General features: G+C 45.9%; 1 protein-coding gene across 1 annotated transcript in view; it reads right to left on the reverse strand.

The window, feature by feature from the left end:
• Positions 1–294: 294 nt before the first annotated feature.
• GLE1 (GLE1 RNA export mediator) overlaps positions 295–18,687 on the reverse strand; it is a 132,793-nt gene continuing 114,400 nt past the window's right edge. The window contains exons 14-16 of the mRNA XM_030207920.1: positions 8,397–8,479; positions 8,223–8,286; positions 295–782 (exon numbers count right to left, since the gene is read on the reverse strand). Of these exons, the coding sequence (XP_030063780.1) occupies positions 714–782; positions 8,223–8,286; positions 8,397–8,479 (216 nt within the window). The 3' untranslated portion in view covers positions 295–713. The remainder of the gene's footprint in view (positions 783–8,222; positions 8,287–8,396; positions 8,480–18,687) is intronic.

Here is an 18,687-nt window from a genome sequence, read left to right on the forward strand (position 1 = left end):
AAATTGTGCATTTTCCTTTCTCACCTCCAGTCTTTGGGACTCTCTGCCTATTTCTCTTCACAAGGATGTTTCTTAAAAAAAAAAAAAAAAGTTTAAATCTTCCTTAAAGGCTCACTTTTTTCCATTAGTTTTTGGTGCCTAGTTATCCTGGTCTGAGAGTCTGACTGGCTTATTCTGTTACACTTTCAAGTTTGTGTTTGTATGTTGTTGAATGATTCTGTCCTAATTTTTATACCAAGTTCTTTCCTAACTTAAAATAAGATTGTAAATTTCCTTGACCCATTCGTCAATAAAGATAGTATAAAAAGCTTTAATTAAACAAACAGCCCGAGAACAGAGATAGGCATTTTACCAATACTTCAGCCCTCTTGCAGAGTTAAGAGCTCATCAAAGGCAGATTACTTCATGATTGTTGTTCATGTGCCAGCACTGGTCCTCAAGAAAGGAGTCATCCTCCATCACAATGTCACACTTCCCTGCTCCAAGGAACAGGGATGGTCAGCACTGATCCTGGACTGTAGCCGTAATAACATTTATTCACTTTACTGATCCTGAAAGCCAGGTCAGTTACCAGCACTTGAAGCATAGAGTTTGCCACCACTGCATTAGAGCCTACATTTACAGAATTTCATTAATTGCAATTCTAAAAAAACAAATAAAAATGAAACCACCAGCTGGAGGAGAGTTAGTAAATGTCAGGAGTAAAAGCTAATTCAGGTTCTCCAGAATGTAGATGTCAGCACTCCTTTAGGCAGAGGAACCTCTTTTTGCTGTAAACATTGCTAAAATAAAATAAAAAGAGGTACAAGGACCATCAGTATCACCCACGAAATAACAGCTATGCATGCTAGTAAAAATCAAATGCAAGAAGGCTGGAAATACTAAATGCAAAGTACCTATAAGGAAAAGCATTGCTTATATCACAGAAACTACAAGGGCACATAGAAACACTGTCCCCAGTATCTAGCCCACAGCAGATTTTAACCATGGACAACTGTGGACCGAATTAAGCCTAGATATTCAATACCGGGCTATGATCAGGCACTGGCACTGAATATCTAGGTCACAGAAAACAACTGGAAGTTACCCAGGCATAGACCAGTATTCAGACCTGGTTAGCCCTTTTGCTGTCCTAACTTTATGTGCTTATATAACTCGTTAGCGGTCTGAATATCGCCACTAAGTGGTTAAGTGCTGGCTCCATCCCAGCTCCACTCACTGACTGACCCAGCACTAACAGGTCAGTGCTGCAGCAATCAGAGCTGGAATCTGGGCAGTGCTGCTCAATAATGCCCACTGTAATCATGCTAAATATGGACCTCACTATATCTTTATTGTTTTATGTTGGATATAAAGCAAATGTCACTGGAGGGAGGGCAGAGAAGTGTGCAAGTAAAGACAAACTAATCTCAAAATGAAACAAAAGTACATTTAAAAGAGAAAGAAACAAATCATCCAAGAAGGGAAAAAAATGATCTACAGTGTTGAAAATTTAACATATTTTTCTTCTTTCAAGTTGAAATTAAATTATGTTTTGAAGTGAAAAAATGCATAAAACTCCTAGGAGAGACGACGACAGTAGTAACAATTGGACCAATACTCAACCCACAGCAGTCTTTTTTTTTTTTTTTACCACAGGTATTTTATACCTAGATATTCAATACCAGTATCCAAATACAAGCTGGTTCTAAATACCCGAGTATAAAACTTGGCTGGCATTTCTGGTGATATTTAGACCAGTACCTGGATAGGTAACCAGAGGAAGTTAAGACAGCAAAAAGGTTGTAACTTTGTTTGAGCAGTTACCTAGTTAGAGGACAGAATATTGCTGTCAAGTGGCAAATTCCCCACTCTGCCCCAGCACTACCTAGATAATGCCACTAAATCTGGTCAGACTGCCTTGGCACTATGTAGATAATGCTGCTGAAAATCCAGGTATGGACTCAGTAAGCAAGACTTATTCAGGTAGAAATGGCTTCTACCTGGATAATTCCCGATGAATAGTGACCCCAATATTTTTATAGGGATACAAAACAGACATCCAGAGAATTATTTAGGGTAATAAGTATTCAGGTATAATATGTCCCTGGTTCAAAACAAAGAGCTTAACCTATTTGGTTATCTGAACAAATGAAAGAACATGGTTTTAATCATTATATACTAACAAGGAGAAATTTATTCTTAACTGTTTTTTCCTTTCCTTGAATCCTGCTAGACTAATCCAGACAAATGGCCTTATGCCACCTCACCAGCAGATGGAGGCAGAGAACACCACTGTCTATAAAAGTACTGTGCTTGCAAAGATACACTCCAGTAATTAGTACCAAGACCCAATAGGATCAAAAATCCAAAACCACCATAATCTAAAACCACTCCCTATCCAGAAATACAGAACATTGATGTCACCCACCAACATCCACAGAATGTGTGGGAGAAGGAATATACAAAAAAACTATGTTCAATCAGAGAATGACAACAGTGAGCTGTGAAGAAAAACTATCTACAGAAAAACAGAAAAAAAATTACTGGCTTCCAGAGTCTGTTCTGTACTGGTCTAGCACAATCCAAGGAAAATTAACAGGCACATTAAATGTCATTGTCACATTCATCATCCTGCTACACCAGTCCAAATGAATGGGATGTACACAAGCCCCCTTCTCCTAGGGATGGAAAGAAGCCAGGGCAGCATAGATCATGCTAGCCCTGAAGGCAACATTCTTTTGCTCATACCTCCAGTCTGTAATGCTTCATGAATAATGCAAAGAAGACAAATCACAGCCTTATAGATATTCTCTAAAGAGGCAACCAACTACAAAGAAGTCTGCAGAATAAAATTGATGGCCCTGCAAAAGATAGCCTGAAGCAATGACCTCCTTTAGAAAGTAGGCCAAGGAAGCCTTTGGAGCTCCCTCTTCCCTACACAACCCATGAAATAAGATACAGGTGATAGGAGTTTGTAACCTTCAAGTAACACATGAGAATCCACCACACATCTAGCTTGAAAGATGAGCTCTTCCTGCCAGTCGCCTCCTTCATGAATGCCGGCAACATGATGACATGTTTCACATGAAAAAGGGCGACCACCTTGGGGACGAAACAGTGGAACTGGAAAAAATAAAACAGCACCTGAAGAAAAGATCAGATAGGGATCTATACATGAGAGGGCTTGTTGCTCCAAAATGTAGCAAACTGAGCAAATGGCCACCAAAAAGAGTGTCTTGAGAAACAAGTCCTTAACAGATGCATGGCACAGCAGTTCAAAAGGTGGCTCTGGCAAGGCATTCAAAACTATATTTAAATCCCACTGAGAAACTACAGCAATGAACGGGGGTCTGATCCTACTAAGCCCCCTCAAGAAACACATATCATTTGGCTAAAAGACCATCAAAGAGCCATGAATCTAGTCACAAAAGCAGGATATAGCTGTCATCTGCACTTTCAGTGAGTTAAGAGGGGGCAGACACCCAGGCTATACTGAGGAAATTGGCATATATTCATCAGATGTCTAAGCTCACTGATGTTCGAAATGGTACCATTCTTCCCTACCATAAAGTTTGGGATCCTTATACAACTTGAATCATGCAATCGAACACTCCTGTATAACTTTATGTGATGTTTCCTCTTTTTTTTCTGTATCACAATAAGGGAAGTGGAAGGTTTCTTTGATGATTTTTCCTTACTTTGGTGGCGGGGGGGGGGGGGGGGGGGGGGAGGTTTTGATTGAAGGCGGGAGGATGTATAAAGGGGATGGGGTATTTGTTGGGAGGGAAAAAAGGGCTTCTTTAGGGTATATATTATTCCCCCTGGATGCTAATGTAATGTTGTTGTATTTCAGGTCTGGTTTGTTTGTGTGTGTGTGTGTGTGTGTGTATAAATATATATATATATATATTTATTTTTTTTTTTTTTTAACTCAATAATGTTTATTGAAAATTTTAGAAAAAAGTACTAACCAAAAGTACACACCAATGTTTTTGTATATTTTATTTATTTATTTTTGTTACATTTGTACCCCACGCTTTCCCACTCTTGGCAGGCTCAATGCGGCGGGCAATGGAGGGTTAAGTGACTTGCCCAGAGTCACAAGGAGCTGCCTGTGCTGGGAATTGAACTCAGTTCCTCAGTTCCCCAGGACCAAAGTCCACCACCCTAACCACTAGGCCACTCCTCCACTCTATTAATGCTAAATATAGAAAAAAAGACCTGCCTTGAGAGAAGAAACCGCCTCAACTGTGTAGAATTCCTCAGAAAGGCATCAAATTTGAACTTAAGCCAATGAGGTAAAGGTCCTACAGGTTAAAGAAGAGTAGGGATGACTGCTGGGGCATAACCCTTCGAATTAGCCACACCCTTCTGAGTGCCAAGCTATAAGATAGAATCAAGATGGGTTTTCCACAGAGAGAGAGAGAGAGAGAGAGAGTGAGAGAAGGTCTCAGCCACAATGAGCTTCATGAAAACTGCAAACCACAGCCAGTTGGGGCCCCCTACAACCACCACTGGATGGTCCTAGATCTACAGATCATCTGACTAATCAGCAGGCAAAGGGGAACAAAAATTAGTTACTGTCTTAGCCATGGATGCACAAGAGCACTGACACCCTCTTCCCCCCTTCCCCCAATGAACTGAACTCGTTCCACCAGCTGAAGAACCACTTGCATTTGACATTGCCTCCAGAGCTACCAGCTTGGTCGGTGTGGACTCAAATGCTAGCTCCAGCACCAGAGCCTCCAGACCTGTGTTTCTACGTTTCCCTGAGGGTTAACCCTGACCTGAAAAATAACTGCCTGCCACTGCCGACTGTCTCTCTGGCCAGTAGAACCTGGAGGTCCTAAGGCAGCCCCAGCTGATGAACATAATCTAAGGCCTGGATTCCTCTTGGTCCTTTACCAACATTTCTAGATCCTCTCCAAAAGAGAGATAACCTTTGAATGAGAGCTTGCAAAGACAAATCTCAGAAGTTTACTCACAGCCCAGTGGGTCAATGGGCAACAATTACCGGCACCACTGAGCACAGATGGTGCAGATCATACACACTATCTGCCAAACAGGCTGCTCCTGATTTCAGCCTCACCTCATCCTCCACAGACTGCCACTTGCACTGCCCAAAATAACATGAATGCCTGTTTCAACAGATCTTCAATGCTCCTATCATGGGAATCCTTTACAGATGGAGCCTCCTCCACAGGGATAGTCACTAAGGCACCTACCTTGGGACCTGGAAAAGAGGTTCCCCATCTGCCAGGAAAAGCAGTTAAGAGTCTGTTTTTTCCCAGGCCCACTTCCATAGCCTCCCCATTTGGCAAGAACCGTTTGAAGGAGAGCTTTGTGCAGTGGAAAGGCCTCAGTCAGTCACCACACTCCCTCCAAGATGGGATCCCCTCCAGAGGATCTGAACTCACTTCCTCTGAGTTCTCCAGGGACTCCAACACTTGAAAACTGAGGGAAGAATTATCTTTCAGGAAGAAGCAGAGAACAGGCTATCATTCATCATCTGAAAACATGCTTTCCTCCAGGAAGGAAAGATCATCCCCATACTCCTGAAAGGAGTCCTTGGCCGAGACCAGTGATGGAGATCTGAGGTGCAGCCCAAAACCAGGATACCAGACCTAGACCGCCCTGGGGTTGTGTGCTGGAAGTAGAGACATTGGCATTAGCTATTAGCGTTATTGCAGGGACCTGTTCCCTATACTCCCCCAGCCAAGTACAGGATCCTGAAGCATTGGCATAGCAGATCCAAAGGCACTTGCATTGCTAGCATGGCAGAGTCAGAGCTGCCTGTGCTGATGGATACCAGCAGAGCCAGTGTTATCAGAAGGCAGCATGCATGCGCTATTCATCTGGAAGTGGGCTCGCAAGTAGCACGGAAGCCTGAAGCACCTTTACTACTACTACTAGGTGGTCAAGGATTCATGCAGCCAGCTCCTCAAGACAGCTCACAGAAGGCACACTTCTGGAAGCATATCTCTCACATAAAGCCCCTCCAGGCTTTTGTCTCTTCCGTATCTAGGGACCTAGATGACTGTGCCCAAAATTGGCTGGATCACAAGATTGGAGGATTGTGAACCCAAGAATAACCATATTATTTTGGGAATGGGAAGGTGAAACTGAAGGAGGAATATAGAATTAAAGAAAAAGGGATTATTTTTAATAAGGAAAAACACAATATTCTTTAACTGAGGCCAACCTCAAGTGGGCTACCGACGCAGCTATGGCACTGACATTGTGAGCTTTGACATGACCCTCAAGAGTCAGTCTAGCCTGGACATAACTGAATGAAATGCAATCTGTCAGCCAACTGTGTGTTTCACCAACAGCAACCCCCATCCTGCTAGATCAAAAGAAAAAAAAAAGCTGGGTGAACTATCTGTAGGAACTAATCTGCTCCAAGTAAAAAGCCAATGTTCGCTTGCAGTCCAAGATGTGAAGTGCACTTTTGCCTTGATGGGCATATGGCTTGGGAAAGAATGTAGGAAGAATGATTGACTGGTTCAGATGGAACTCCGACACAACCTTAAGCAGGAACTTAGGGTGCGTGTGGAGAACTACTCTGTTATGATGAAACTTGGTGTAAGGTGGATCCTTTATCAGGGCCTGAAGCTCACTGACTCTGTGAGCCAATGTTACAGCCACCAAAAACAGAACTTTCCAGGTCAAGTACTTCAGATGACAGGAATCCAGTGGCTCAAAAGGAACACTCTTCAGCTGGGCGAGTATGACGTTGAGGTCCCATGACACAGGTGGAGGTTTGATAGGGGGCTTTATCAAAAGTAAACCTCTCATGAAGCGAACAACTAGAGGCTGTCCAGAGATGGGCTTACCCTCTACACTGTGATGGAAAGCACTAATTGTACCAAGGTGAACCCTTAGAGAGTTGGTTTTGAGCCCAGACTCCGAAAGGTGTAGAAGGTATTTAAGCAGGGCATGAAAGGGGATCTAGGGCCTTGCCCTCAGAACAAATTGTAAATCTCCTCCTCTTAAAAGAGTAACATCTCTTTATGGAATCTTTCCTAGAGGCCAGCAAGATCCGGATGATGCAAGGAAGCAAATTCTAAGCTGGATTTGCCCACCAGGTAAGTGCCTTGTGCATGATTCTGCTGTCTATCTGTCAGGCTGTTGGATTTGCCCGCCAGGTAAGTGGCCATGGGAAGCATCCCATGCTGGACTGCCCACTGCCACATCTGGACGGCCTCCTGACACTGTGGGTGCAATCCAGTACCCCTCCGCTTGTTGGTATAGTACATTGCAACCTGTTTGTTTGAATGAGTACAATTTGGTTGGACAGCCGATCTCTGAAAGTCCTTAGAACATTCCAGATTGCCCTTAGCTCTAGGAGGATGATCAGATCTGATTCCTGAGCTGACCAAGCCCCTTGGGTATGAAGCCCATCTACATGTGTCGTCCCCCCCCCCCCCCCATCCCAAGCGGGATGCATCCATCGTCAGCACATTTTGGGACTGATAAATTTAAAATCTAAGTACCACAGTCAAATAGGACCAAATTGTCCACCAAAAGTGAGAATCAACTCTGGTGTTACTCAGATGACATCAGTATTAGACTTCTATCATATCTCCCCCTCAGTCATCTCTTCTCCATGCTGAAGAGTCCTAGCCTCCTTAACCTTTCCTCATAGGGAAGTCATCCCATCCCCTTTCTCATTTTCATCGCTCTTCTACATACTTTTAATTCTGCTATATCTTTGAGATGCAGTGACCAAAACTGCACACAATCTTCATGGTGCGGTCGCACCATGGAGCTATACAAAGGCATTATTTTATTGTCAGTTTTGTTCTCCATTGCTTTTCTAATAATGGCTTTCTTAGTTACCGTTTCACACAGCAAAAGGTTTCAACAGATCAACAATGACACGGATCCTTTTCCTGGGTGATGACTCCTAACCTTGCATCACATAGCTATAGTTTAGGTCCCTCTTTCTACATGCATTATTCTGCACTTGCTCACATTAAATGTCATCTACCATTTGGATGTCCAGTCTCGTAAGGTCCTCTTGCATTTTTCCACAATCCTCTTGTGATTTAACAACTTTGAATAACTTTGTTCTGTTTCCATCTGCTGTCTGAGAGGAATAACCAATTACTTCTGGACTGATCTGGCAGATGAATTATTATCATTTTTTAACACATTGACTGTAGAACCTTTTATTACAGAAAACATTAAATGTTAAACATCCCACTCAACGATCAAAGATGAGTTCTAAACTTCACCTGCAAGAATTGCTTGAGCCGAGTGACAGAGCCCATCTGTCCAGAACTGGTAATCATTTCAATCCTACAAAGGAAAGAAAAGAAAAAAAAAAGGTGTGATGTCCAGCTGGGTTTGTACACCAGTTACAAACCGAGAAATGTACTACATTTCCTTCCCTTGCTCAGTTCTTATACCTGGGGAAATAGTCCTCTTTGATTAGCAAGATCAGTTTCCAGAACTGTGTCTGATACTGTTTCATCAATGCATTCCCACATACCTAGGGAAAACAAGAACAGAATTGTAATATGCTACCTGCTATCTAACTGTGCAGTCATCAAATGAATGGCAAAAAACAACATCTATCCTGAATCTACAAGGCTAGCCCAAGACTTACTTTCCTCAGAGGAACCAGGGCGCAAAAGAGAGGATGTGGAAGAACTATAAGTCCTAATGATCTTAGAATATAAGAACTTGCATACTAGGTCAGGCCATACAATGTTTTGAGTATTCTTCCATACACCAGTAGGAGAGATACTGTAAAAAGAGAAAATTAGGTTCTTACCTTGATAATTTTCTTTCCTTTAGACACAGCAGATGAATCCATTAACTGATGGGTTGTATCCGCCTACCAGCAGGTGGAGATAGAGAACACTGAAAGCACATGGTGTTCCTGGACGCCCAGCCCCCTCTGCCTTCAGTATATGAAATTTCCAAAGCAGAGTGAATAAAAAAGGCAAAATAACAAACTTTCCTCACAGAGAACAAACGCCCCTGACCCGGAGCAATAAGCAAACAAAGGAGGGACGTTATCAACCTCCTGCAATAAAAACAGCATGTAGAAACTCTGATAGCTTGTCTTCAAGTACTCCTGATGAGGCACAATGTCTGTATGCAACATCTGTACAAAACTAAAGTCAGGGAGGGATCATGGATTCATGTGATGTGACTAAAGGAAAGAAAATTATCAAGGTAAGAACCTAATTTTCCCTTCCTTGTCATCAACAGCAGATGAATCCATTAACTGATAGGATGTACCAAAGCACTCCCTAAGTAGGGTGGGAACAGGCAACTCCGCGAGCAAGCACTTGCGCTCCAAAATGCGCATCCTGCCGCGCTGCCACATCCAGCCTGTAATGCCGCACAAAAGAGAGCTGAGAAGCCCAGGTAGCCACACGACAGATCTCTTGAAGAGAAAAGACACCCATTTCAGCCCACGAAAAGGACATTGCCCTCGTAGAGTGCGCTTTAAACGCTTCAGGCGGCGACCGCCCTGAAAGCAGATAAGCAGAAAAAATGAGTTCCTTAAGCCAGCGGGCTATAGTGGCCTTAGACGTCGGAAACCTGTCGGGGACCTGCCAACAGAACAAATAAATGATCAGAATTCCTAAACTCATTTGATATCTGCAGATACTGCCACAGAGCCCTGCGGACATCCAAAAGGCGCAATTGCCCAAAGAAGTCTGGAAACTCCTCCTTACAAAAGGAAGGAAGAAGGAGGAAGTGACGTCAGCCGAAAGCATGGCAGCCTGAATTCATAGCTCCCTTCCCCAACGCTGAAAAATTGGAAACACTCTGATCCAAACGGCGTTAAACATCGCGAAATTGTAAGAAATTACCTTCTGACACACAGACGCCATGAGTAAAGCGGCCTCGACCCGGAAAAAAGAGGCGGAAAAAACGGAGAAAAGCACGGCGAGTAAGGCCCCGAGACACCGTGAGTCTCCGGAGCGCGGGTCTCCGTCGGACTCGGATTCAGCGCTATCTATGTCTGAGGCGCGAGCTCCTCCTTCCAAGAAAGGATTGTCCGTTGAGCTCCGTAAGTTATCTGCTACGATCCAGTCGGAAATTAAGCAGTCAAAAGAGGAAATTTTAGAGCGGATGGATACGCTCAGCGCGGATCTCAGAGAATTGGGCGGCAGAGTGGAGGAGGCAGAATTAAAAATAGATGAGCACGCCGAACTGCTAGATAAGCATACCAGCATGTTGCAGACGATGGAACAAAAACATGAGCTCCTGCAATACAAACTAGATGATCTTGAAAACCGGGGACGAAGAAATAACCTCCGTTTCCGAGGAGTTCCAGAGGGCGGAGACACGGAGAACGTGGCAGAGATAGTGCACACATTATGTTCAACCTTGTTGGGCCCTGAGGCAGATGAACTGAGATGTGAGCTGGATAGAGCGCACAGAGCTCTTGGAGCGCGAAAGGAGCAGCAGACACGGGATATCATTGTGAGATTCCACAAATATGAGATTAAGGAGAGAGTTCTGGCTTCAGCTAGGAAGACAAAGAGCCTGGAGTACGGTGGAGCCTCGGTTCAGGTCTATCAGGATCTCTCGCTATACACGCTTCAGATGAGGAGGCAGATGAGACCGGCGCTGGAAGTCTTGAGCAAACAGCAGATACAATATAGATGGGGTTTCCCCTTCTCATTAAACTTTACCTTGAAAGGCACCAAATATCGGGTGCAAACTCTTCAAGAGGCATGGGAAGCCTTGCACGCTGTTGAAATGGTGTCCGCAAAGACTGCACCTGGAGTGGTGGCGCCAGCTACTAAGACGAGGCTTCAGCGATGGCAGAGAACTCCGGGACCCGCAAGGCACAACAATCAGAAGCGTTGAATCAGGCTGGATCGGGACACTGGGGCCATGTTTCCAGGAGACTACCTTGATGGGTAGGCATAGCTGCATTTGCCATTTGACTTTGAACACTGATGTTAAGGTTGACAATGGCCCTAAACTATAGGGCTTTGAAGAGTATTGAAACGGTAAACTGAAGGGAGGGAATAGTAATGAAGCTTGTAAGGGATAGGTGTATGTGGGATCGTGTGTAAGCTGATATAGATGGGGAGGGATTGATGTGGGTTTGGGCACTGTGTGGTGGGTGGATAACTTCCTAAAGACCCACTTGGAGGACATTGGTCTTTCAACTGGTGTGAATGGAGGGGGTGGGAGGGGTTGGGAGGGAGGGAGGGGGGATAGTGGGATATGGGGAAATAAGGGAGAGAGCGGGGCACTGCTGGGTATGAAGGGCGCACACTTTGCACTATGGCATTGTATAGAGATATCACGAAGGGGTGCGATAGAACAGCTTTATTTCACTCTATGGAGATGAATACAGACTTAAAAATACTCTCGTATAATGTAAAGGGCCTGAACATGCCTCAGAAGAGGCAAAAGTTTTATAAGGAAATAAAGCAGCATAGACCACATGTGGTTCTCCTGCAGGAGACGCACTTGGTGGGTAGGCATGAAAGGCTTCTTTCTCACCCAGAGTACCCAGTGGTGTATTTTGCATCAGCAGCTGGGTCAAAGAAAGGAGGAGTTGCGATCTTAATTCATGCTGCGGTTGGGGTGCAGGTTCTCAAGGTAAAGCGGGATATGGGTGGACGCTATATTTTTATGCATATCACGATTGACAATGTGGATCTAACCCTGGCCTCTATATATGCGCCTAATACAGGACAGGCTGGGTTCCTGGAGAAGGTTAGAAACTCCTTGGCCACTTTTGCGCAGGGCTCACTTGTAATAGGGGGGGACTTTAATACAGTGATGAACCCAGGCCTAGATCGTTCAGGGCTCCCCAGAGGCGAGGGTCAGAGGGACTCTTTGGCCTTGAGGTCTTTGGCGCTTTCGCTGGGCACAGTGGACCTATGGAGGGTGAAACACCAGAGGGGACGAGACTATACATTTTACTCTGCAGTACATAATTCTTATTCACGCATTGACTACATGTTTGTGGATGCAACCCTGGTGGAGCATGGCCCGGAAGCAGGGATAGGTAATGTGACTCTGTCGGATCATGCTCCAGTATGGGTGACTCTACCAAATATTAGGGCCGAAAAAAAAAATAAAAGATGGACACTGAATGTTGGTCTTCTGCGGGAGGGGGCAGTGGTGGATGGATATAAACAAATGTTGAAGGAGTATCTTGAATTTAATATAGGCTCAGGGCCCTCGCTTAGCACAATATGGGATGCTATGAAGGCGGTGACCCGGGGATATTTTTTACAACTGGCCAGTAGACAATCGAAAGCCCGTAGGGCGCAGATCGCGAATTGCCTGGAAAGCATTAGCCTGCTAGAGGAACAGCATAAGGCCAATGGCTCAGCTAGGGTTCTGAGAGAACTTAGTTCCCAGAGAATGCGCCTTGACTCCATATATTCGGAGCATTTAAGCATGCTACAGGCAAAGAATAGGTTGAGCTCCTATGCATACGCTAACAAAATAGGGCGCCTTCTCGCCATAAAGCTGCGTAGGCAAAAAGTTGAGCGGAATATAATAAAGATACGAGATGTTGGAGGAGGTACCTTAAGTACGTCCGAACAAATACGAAACAGATTTGGGGAATTTTATAAAGATCTATATGCCCAGGAGCTCAACCCTTCGATGGACCTGATAGATCATTACGTACAGGATAGTGAACTTACCTCTCTGAGTCACCAGCAGCAGGCAATGCTAGATGAACCAATCACCCCTGGGGAAATCCAGGAGGCAATTAGTAGTCTCCCCTCACATAAATCGCCCGGGCTCGACGGATTGCCCAATGAGTTCTATAGGAAGTTTGCTCCTGAGATAGCTCCGCTCCTAGCAGATCTGTTTAATCAGGTGGGGAGAGGGGGGTCATTACCTCAGTCAATGATGGAGGCATGGATAGCGGTCTTGCCTAAACCAGGTAAAGATCATTCTGAATGCGGATCCTATAGACCTATATCTGTGCTTAATGCAGATGTCAAAATATTGGCTAAGGTACTGGCAAATCGTCTGGCCCCTATTCTCCCAGTACTTATTCACCCAGACCAAGTGGGCTTTGTACAGTATCGAAAGGCGATGGACAATATTAGAAGGGTGGTGGATATAATGAACTTGGCAAAAAATAACCAGAAGCCGTTATGTCTTTTAAGCCTTGACGCGGAAAAAGCCTTTGACCGGGTTCACTGGCCCTTCATGTACAAGGTGATGGAAAACATGGGGTTTGGAATACAGTTTCGTAGCTGGATTCGAGCCTTTTACGAGTTTCCCAAGGCCTGTGTTCGGGTCAATGGTGGAAATTCAGAATTATTCACTCTACACAGAGGTACTAGGCAGGGCTGCCCCTTGTCTCCCTTACTATTTGCGATGGTGATGGAGCCTTTTGCAGCCCGTGTGCGGTCTGATCCTGATATCTCGGGAGCCAAGATAGCAGATAGAACTCATAAAATGGCCTTATTCGCAGATGATGTACTGCTGTTTGTCACTCGACCCTTGACCACCTTCCCGCACCTAGAACAAATGATACAGCAGTACTCTGCAGTGTCTGGATTTAGGGTCAACATGGCAAAATCTGAGGCCCTGAACGTGACAATTCCGGAGGATGTGGTGGAGTCCTTAAAGATTTCATCTCCCTTTCGGTGGGCACACAAACATTTAAAATACTTGGGGGTGAATCTGACTAGGGATCCTTCGGAGCTCTTTAATGCAAACTATAAGGGGCTGGGAAAAATTATTATGGAAGATCTAGAGAGGTGGGGAGACCTGGGAACATCATGGTTTGGCAGAATAGCCATTCTTAAAATGAATGTCCTGCCACGACTGTTATACCTTTTTCAGGTGCTGCCTGTGATAATGCCCAGGCAATTCTTAGCTAACTTACAAGATAAACTGGTGCGGTTCGTCTGGGCAGGAAAACGTCCTAGGCTAGCGAGATCGCTCCTATATAAGGAAAGGAAAAGGGGAGGACTTGGGGTACCCAATCTCGCATGGTATTATAGGGCAGCGCAGGGGAAAGCAGCACTTGAATGGTATCAAGAATACCCGGATCGCCAATGGGTGCATATAGAACAACATTCGGTGGGTGACAAACCATTGAGTGCACTAATGTGGTTGCCAAAGTCTTTTAGAAGTATAACTGAAAGAGCTTGCCCCTCCATAGCTGTAACACTCCATTACTGGGATAGTCTGTTCCCTAAGAGACAATGTATATTGACCCGGCATACTCCAATAGCCTTTAATCCTTTATTTTTACCTGGGACGGTAACGGGGACTTTTACTAAATGGTATGAGACAGGGGTGAGAACCTGGGGCCAATTATTTGAAGCTGACTCCTTGGTGTCTTTTGACGCATTGCTGGACAGATACCCAGGGGTGGAGGGAGGTGACTTTGCCTATTGTCAATTGGTATCTCACCTTAAAAGTAAGGCGGTGAGGGAGGTGATGCAGCGTGAGAAATTAGAACTGGAGGAGATATGTGAGCGACATGCTTCCTCTAGGGGACTGATAGGTTCCCTGTACCATAATATCAGCAAACAGGCGCCCGGTTACGGGGTACATAGGAGAAGCTGGGAGCGAGAGCTGGGAGTGAGCTTGGGAGACCCTGGGTGGGAGAGTATAGAAAAAGCAGTTGTGAAGGTGTCGACCCATGTACCCCTGCAGGAGAATGCTGTGAAAGTACTATATCGTTGGTACCTTACGCCTGCTCGACTGCGGCGGATCTTTCCGACTGCCTCGGGCACGTGTTGGAGAAGGTGCGGCCAAGAGGGCACCATGGGGCACATATGGTGGAATTGTGTTAAAATTCGTGCCTTTTGGAAGGCGGTACACTATAGGTTGCAGGCCTGGATAGGGTGTACAGTGCCCTGGGCCCCTGAGGTGTTCTTGTTTTCCGCTAGGATCGCAGGCCTATTGTCCTGTCAACAAACTTTGGCCAAGCACGTGGTTGGCACAGCAAGGGTGGTTGTAGCTTCACAATGGAGGAGGGAGGGAGTTCCCCCGCTAGCTAAGTGGCTTAATAAGTTGAGGTATGTACGTGAGATGGAGAGACTGGTGGCTGAACATACACAACAAATAGGGAAATGGCAATCTGTTTGGAAGTACATTCCTATAGACGCTCTGACGAACTAGTATGTCTGTAAAGAGAGTGTTTATATATAAAAAAAAAAAAAAAAAGGTAGTGCTCAGTGGTGCTCTCTTGGCGGGGTGGGGTAGGGGGGTGGGAGGGAGGGTAATCTTTGCTTTATTAAAAAGTTGAAAAAAATTTTGAAGTTCAGTGATGTTGATATTGGAAAGTTGAAACTACGACGAGTTATACTGTATGAAGTATTAGTGGAATATTGTATTAGTCATAGGAAAAAGTATCTTGATGGATCGTATTTTGCATTCTTTGTGTTGTTTCAATGAACAATAAAGACTTCTTACAAATTAAAAAAAAAAACAAAAGGAAGGAAGAAAAATGGGCTGGTTCAGGTGAAAAGCTGAAACCACCTTTCGCAGAAAGGAAGGCACCGTACGAACAGTTATCCCGGATTCCGAGAACTGTAGAAAAGGATCCCGACAGGAAAGAGCCTGAAGCTCAGACACTCTTCTTGCCGATGTCATTGCCACTAAAAAAACTGTCTTGAGAGTCACATCCTTCTCAGAAGCCCGTTTAAGAGGCTCAAACGGTCATCGCTGGAGCGCCTTCAACACGAGCCCCAGGTTCCAAGCCGGACAGGTTGACCGCAAAGGAGGACGGAGATGAAGCGCCCCTCTGAGAAATCGGACAATATCCGGATGAGCAGCAAGGGACAAGCCAGAGACTTTCCCCCGGAAGCAGGCCAATGCTGCCACTTGAACCCGAAGGGAATTGTAGGCCAGGCCCTTTTGTAGCCCGCCCTGGAAAAAGTCCAGCAAAAGCGAGACTGTCGCCAGAGTCGGCGAGATAGACTTTAGAGATAGACTTTAGAGTACACCACGCCTCAAAAGAGCACCAGATCCAAGCATAAGTTGCAGAGGTAGACCGCGTGCGAGCCTGCAAGAGCATGGCAATAACCTTATTAGAATAGCCCTTGTCCCTCAAATGCGCTCTCTCAAGAGTCAGGCCGTAAGACCAAAGCGGCAAGGATCTTCCATAGTCACCGGACCCTGAACTAACAAGTTCGGAACCCGAGGCAAAGGAAGAGGCGCATCCACCAGCATCCGCCGGAGATCCGCATACCACAGATGCCTTAGCCAATCCAGGGCAATGAGAATCACCAATCCTCGGTGCAGGTGAATCCGAAGTAGTACTCGCCCTATCAAGGGGCCAAGGAGGAAACACATACAGGAGGCCTGAGGGCCAAGGTTGAGCCAGAGCATCCAACCCCGCTGAGCAAGGATCTCTCCATCTGCTGAAAAAAGCGAGGGATTTTAGCGTTTACGCTTGACACCATGAGGTCCAAGCCTGGAGTCCCCCATTTGGCACAAATCTGAAGAAAAACTTCTGCCAGTTCCCATTCTGCCGGGTCGATTTGATGTCTGCTGAGGAAATCGGCTTGTACGTTGCTCTGACCGGTTATGCAAGCCGTGGACAGCAGCTCTAGGTGGCGCTCGGCCCAGTCGCAGATCTGAGACGTCTTCGCAGCCAGGGCCCTGCACTGAGTGCTGCCCTGACGATTGATGTAGGCCACTGCTGTTGTGTTGCTTGACAGAACTCGGACAGGAAGACCCTTCAGCCCACTGCCACATCTGGACGGCCTCCTGACACTGTGGGTGCAATCCAGTACCCCTCCGCTTGTTGGTATAGTACATTGCAACCTGTTTGAATGAGTACAATTTGGTTGGACAGCCGATCTCTGAAAGTCCTTAGAACATTCCAGATTGCCCTTAGCTCTAGGAGGATGATCAGATCTGATTCCTGAGCTGACCAAGCACCCTGGGTATGAAGCCCATCTACATGTGTCCCCCCCCCCCCCCCCCCCATCCCAAGCGGGATGCATCCATCGTCCTTCAGCGTCCTGTGGAAGGCCAGAAGAGGGAGCTGAAGATCCTTCACTCCTTTCAAAAAGTGTCTAATATCTGGATAAGACGACGTAGGCTAACCGTGAATTTGCGTTCTGTACCAGGCAATGGCAGCCACCTGAAGTTTTTTAAATTTAATGCCAAGCGCATGGAAGAGTGAGAAGTCTCCGGAATACTGGCATTGGAGAAACAAGTTTCATGAGATCATGGCTATGGAGCGTAGGGGGGTAGGATCCTTCCCCAAGAGACGAAAGGCATTTCTGGATGTTTGGGAACCATACATACAGTCGCTGTCACCTAAAGCACGGAGTTTAATATTAAATAGGCTCTGAACTTAATTTTTTTTTTTTTTTTTGCAATTAGAGGGTTCCCTATTGTTAAGGGGACCATAGGTTAATAAGAAGAGGAGATGGTAGTAGGGGTGGGTCCCGGCGGTTCCATAGTTACGGCGGTGGGCCATCAGAGCCAAGGTACATCGCTGTGTTGTTAACCAGGGAGTCTGTTACAAGGGGGGCCAAGCCTGACTCCTAATTCTGGCAACCGTAATACAATGTTCCTCTCGCTTAATAGCAGATGCACAGCTACGGTGTGGCCTGGGAAGTTTAGCGAGTGGGAGCCAGAAGTCAGCAGCAGTGTTGGAACAGATTCGTTGTTTATTAAGGGGTTAATTGGGAGGGGGGAGGGTGGTGCAAGGGAAGGCTCTCAAGAGGGCTAAGCTGGGAAAGAGTTGGAAGTTTATTGCTTCGGTCATGTTGATTTAAAGGGTTGTTTTTGGGGTACTGCTGAATTAGTGGATCTTATGTGATGTATAAGCATTAAGCCCAAATGGAGGCTTTTGAGCAGATTGCCCACAAGGGGAGGGGGAAAGGGATAAGGGGGGGGAGGGGGGGGAAATTAAAATTCACGACGACAAAGTAAGGATGTACTCTGTATAGTTTGCCACGTTGGTGTTACGTATTGATTCAGAATGGAACTGTCTAACTCATGTCTTTTGTCGATCATCAATAAAATGATTCAAACATAAAAGTTGTAAGGAGGGGGGGGGGGGAGGGGGGAGGAGAAAATGGGGGGGGGGGGGGGGGGGGGAAGTGATTGACGATGTTGAATGTGTTGTTGGAATGTTGACTTGTATACTGATCCATGCTGTATGAATACTCCAAGTTGAATTGTATTATGCATATCGTCAATAAAAAAGTTTAAACATAAATTTAATGCCAAATGCTTATTGAAACGCTCCTGCCCCCCCTCCCACCCCAAATAATAAAAGGCCACAATGCCTGGAACTGAATTGAATACATGGACATTTACATTCCACTTAACCACAAATTCAGCTTTCTATCGAAAACACCACTGCATTTTGAACTACCTTCCCCACGGCGATCACTGTATGCTATTGCTGCTGCTGCGGCTCCCCCCCCCCCCCCCCCCCCGGGCAGAAAGTGGGTTACATTGCTGTCTCCCACTCTCCTCCCCCAGAAGAGGCCTGGGCCTCCGGTCTGCCTGACCACCCTGTAGGCCCCAGGCCTACCTTAAACTCTGGTGGTCTAGTGGCCTCTTTGTGGGCAGGAACAGAGCCCATCCATTCCTGCCTGTTGCCTCCACTGAATCAAGATGGTTGTTGAGACTGCCACTGCATATCCCAGCAGCCATTCTGAGATTGGCACCCTGTCACGAGGGTTTGTTAAGGTAAGCCCAGGGAGGTTAGGCAACTCGGTGGGGCCAAGTCTCTGCTGGGGGGGGGGGGGGGGGGGG

The sequence above is a fragment of the Microcaecilia unicolor genome, chromosome 6, assembly GCF_901765095.1.
Source record: "Microcaecilia unicolor chromosome 6, aMicUni1.1, whole genome shotgun sequence".
Lineage (NCBI taxonomy): Eukaryota > Metazoa > Chordata > Amphibia > Gymnophiona > Siphonopidae > Microcaecilia > Microcaecilia unicolor.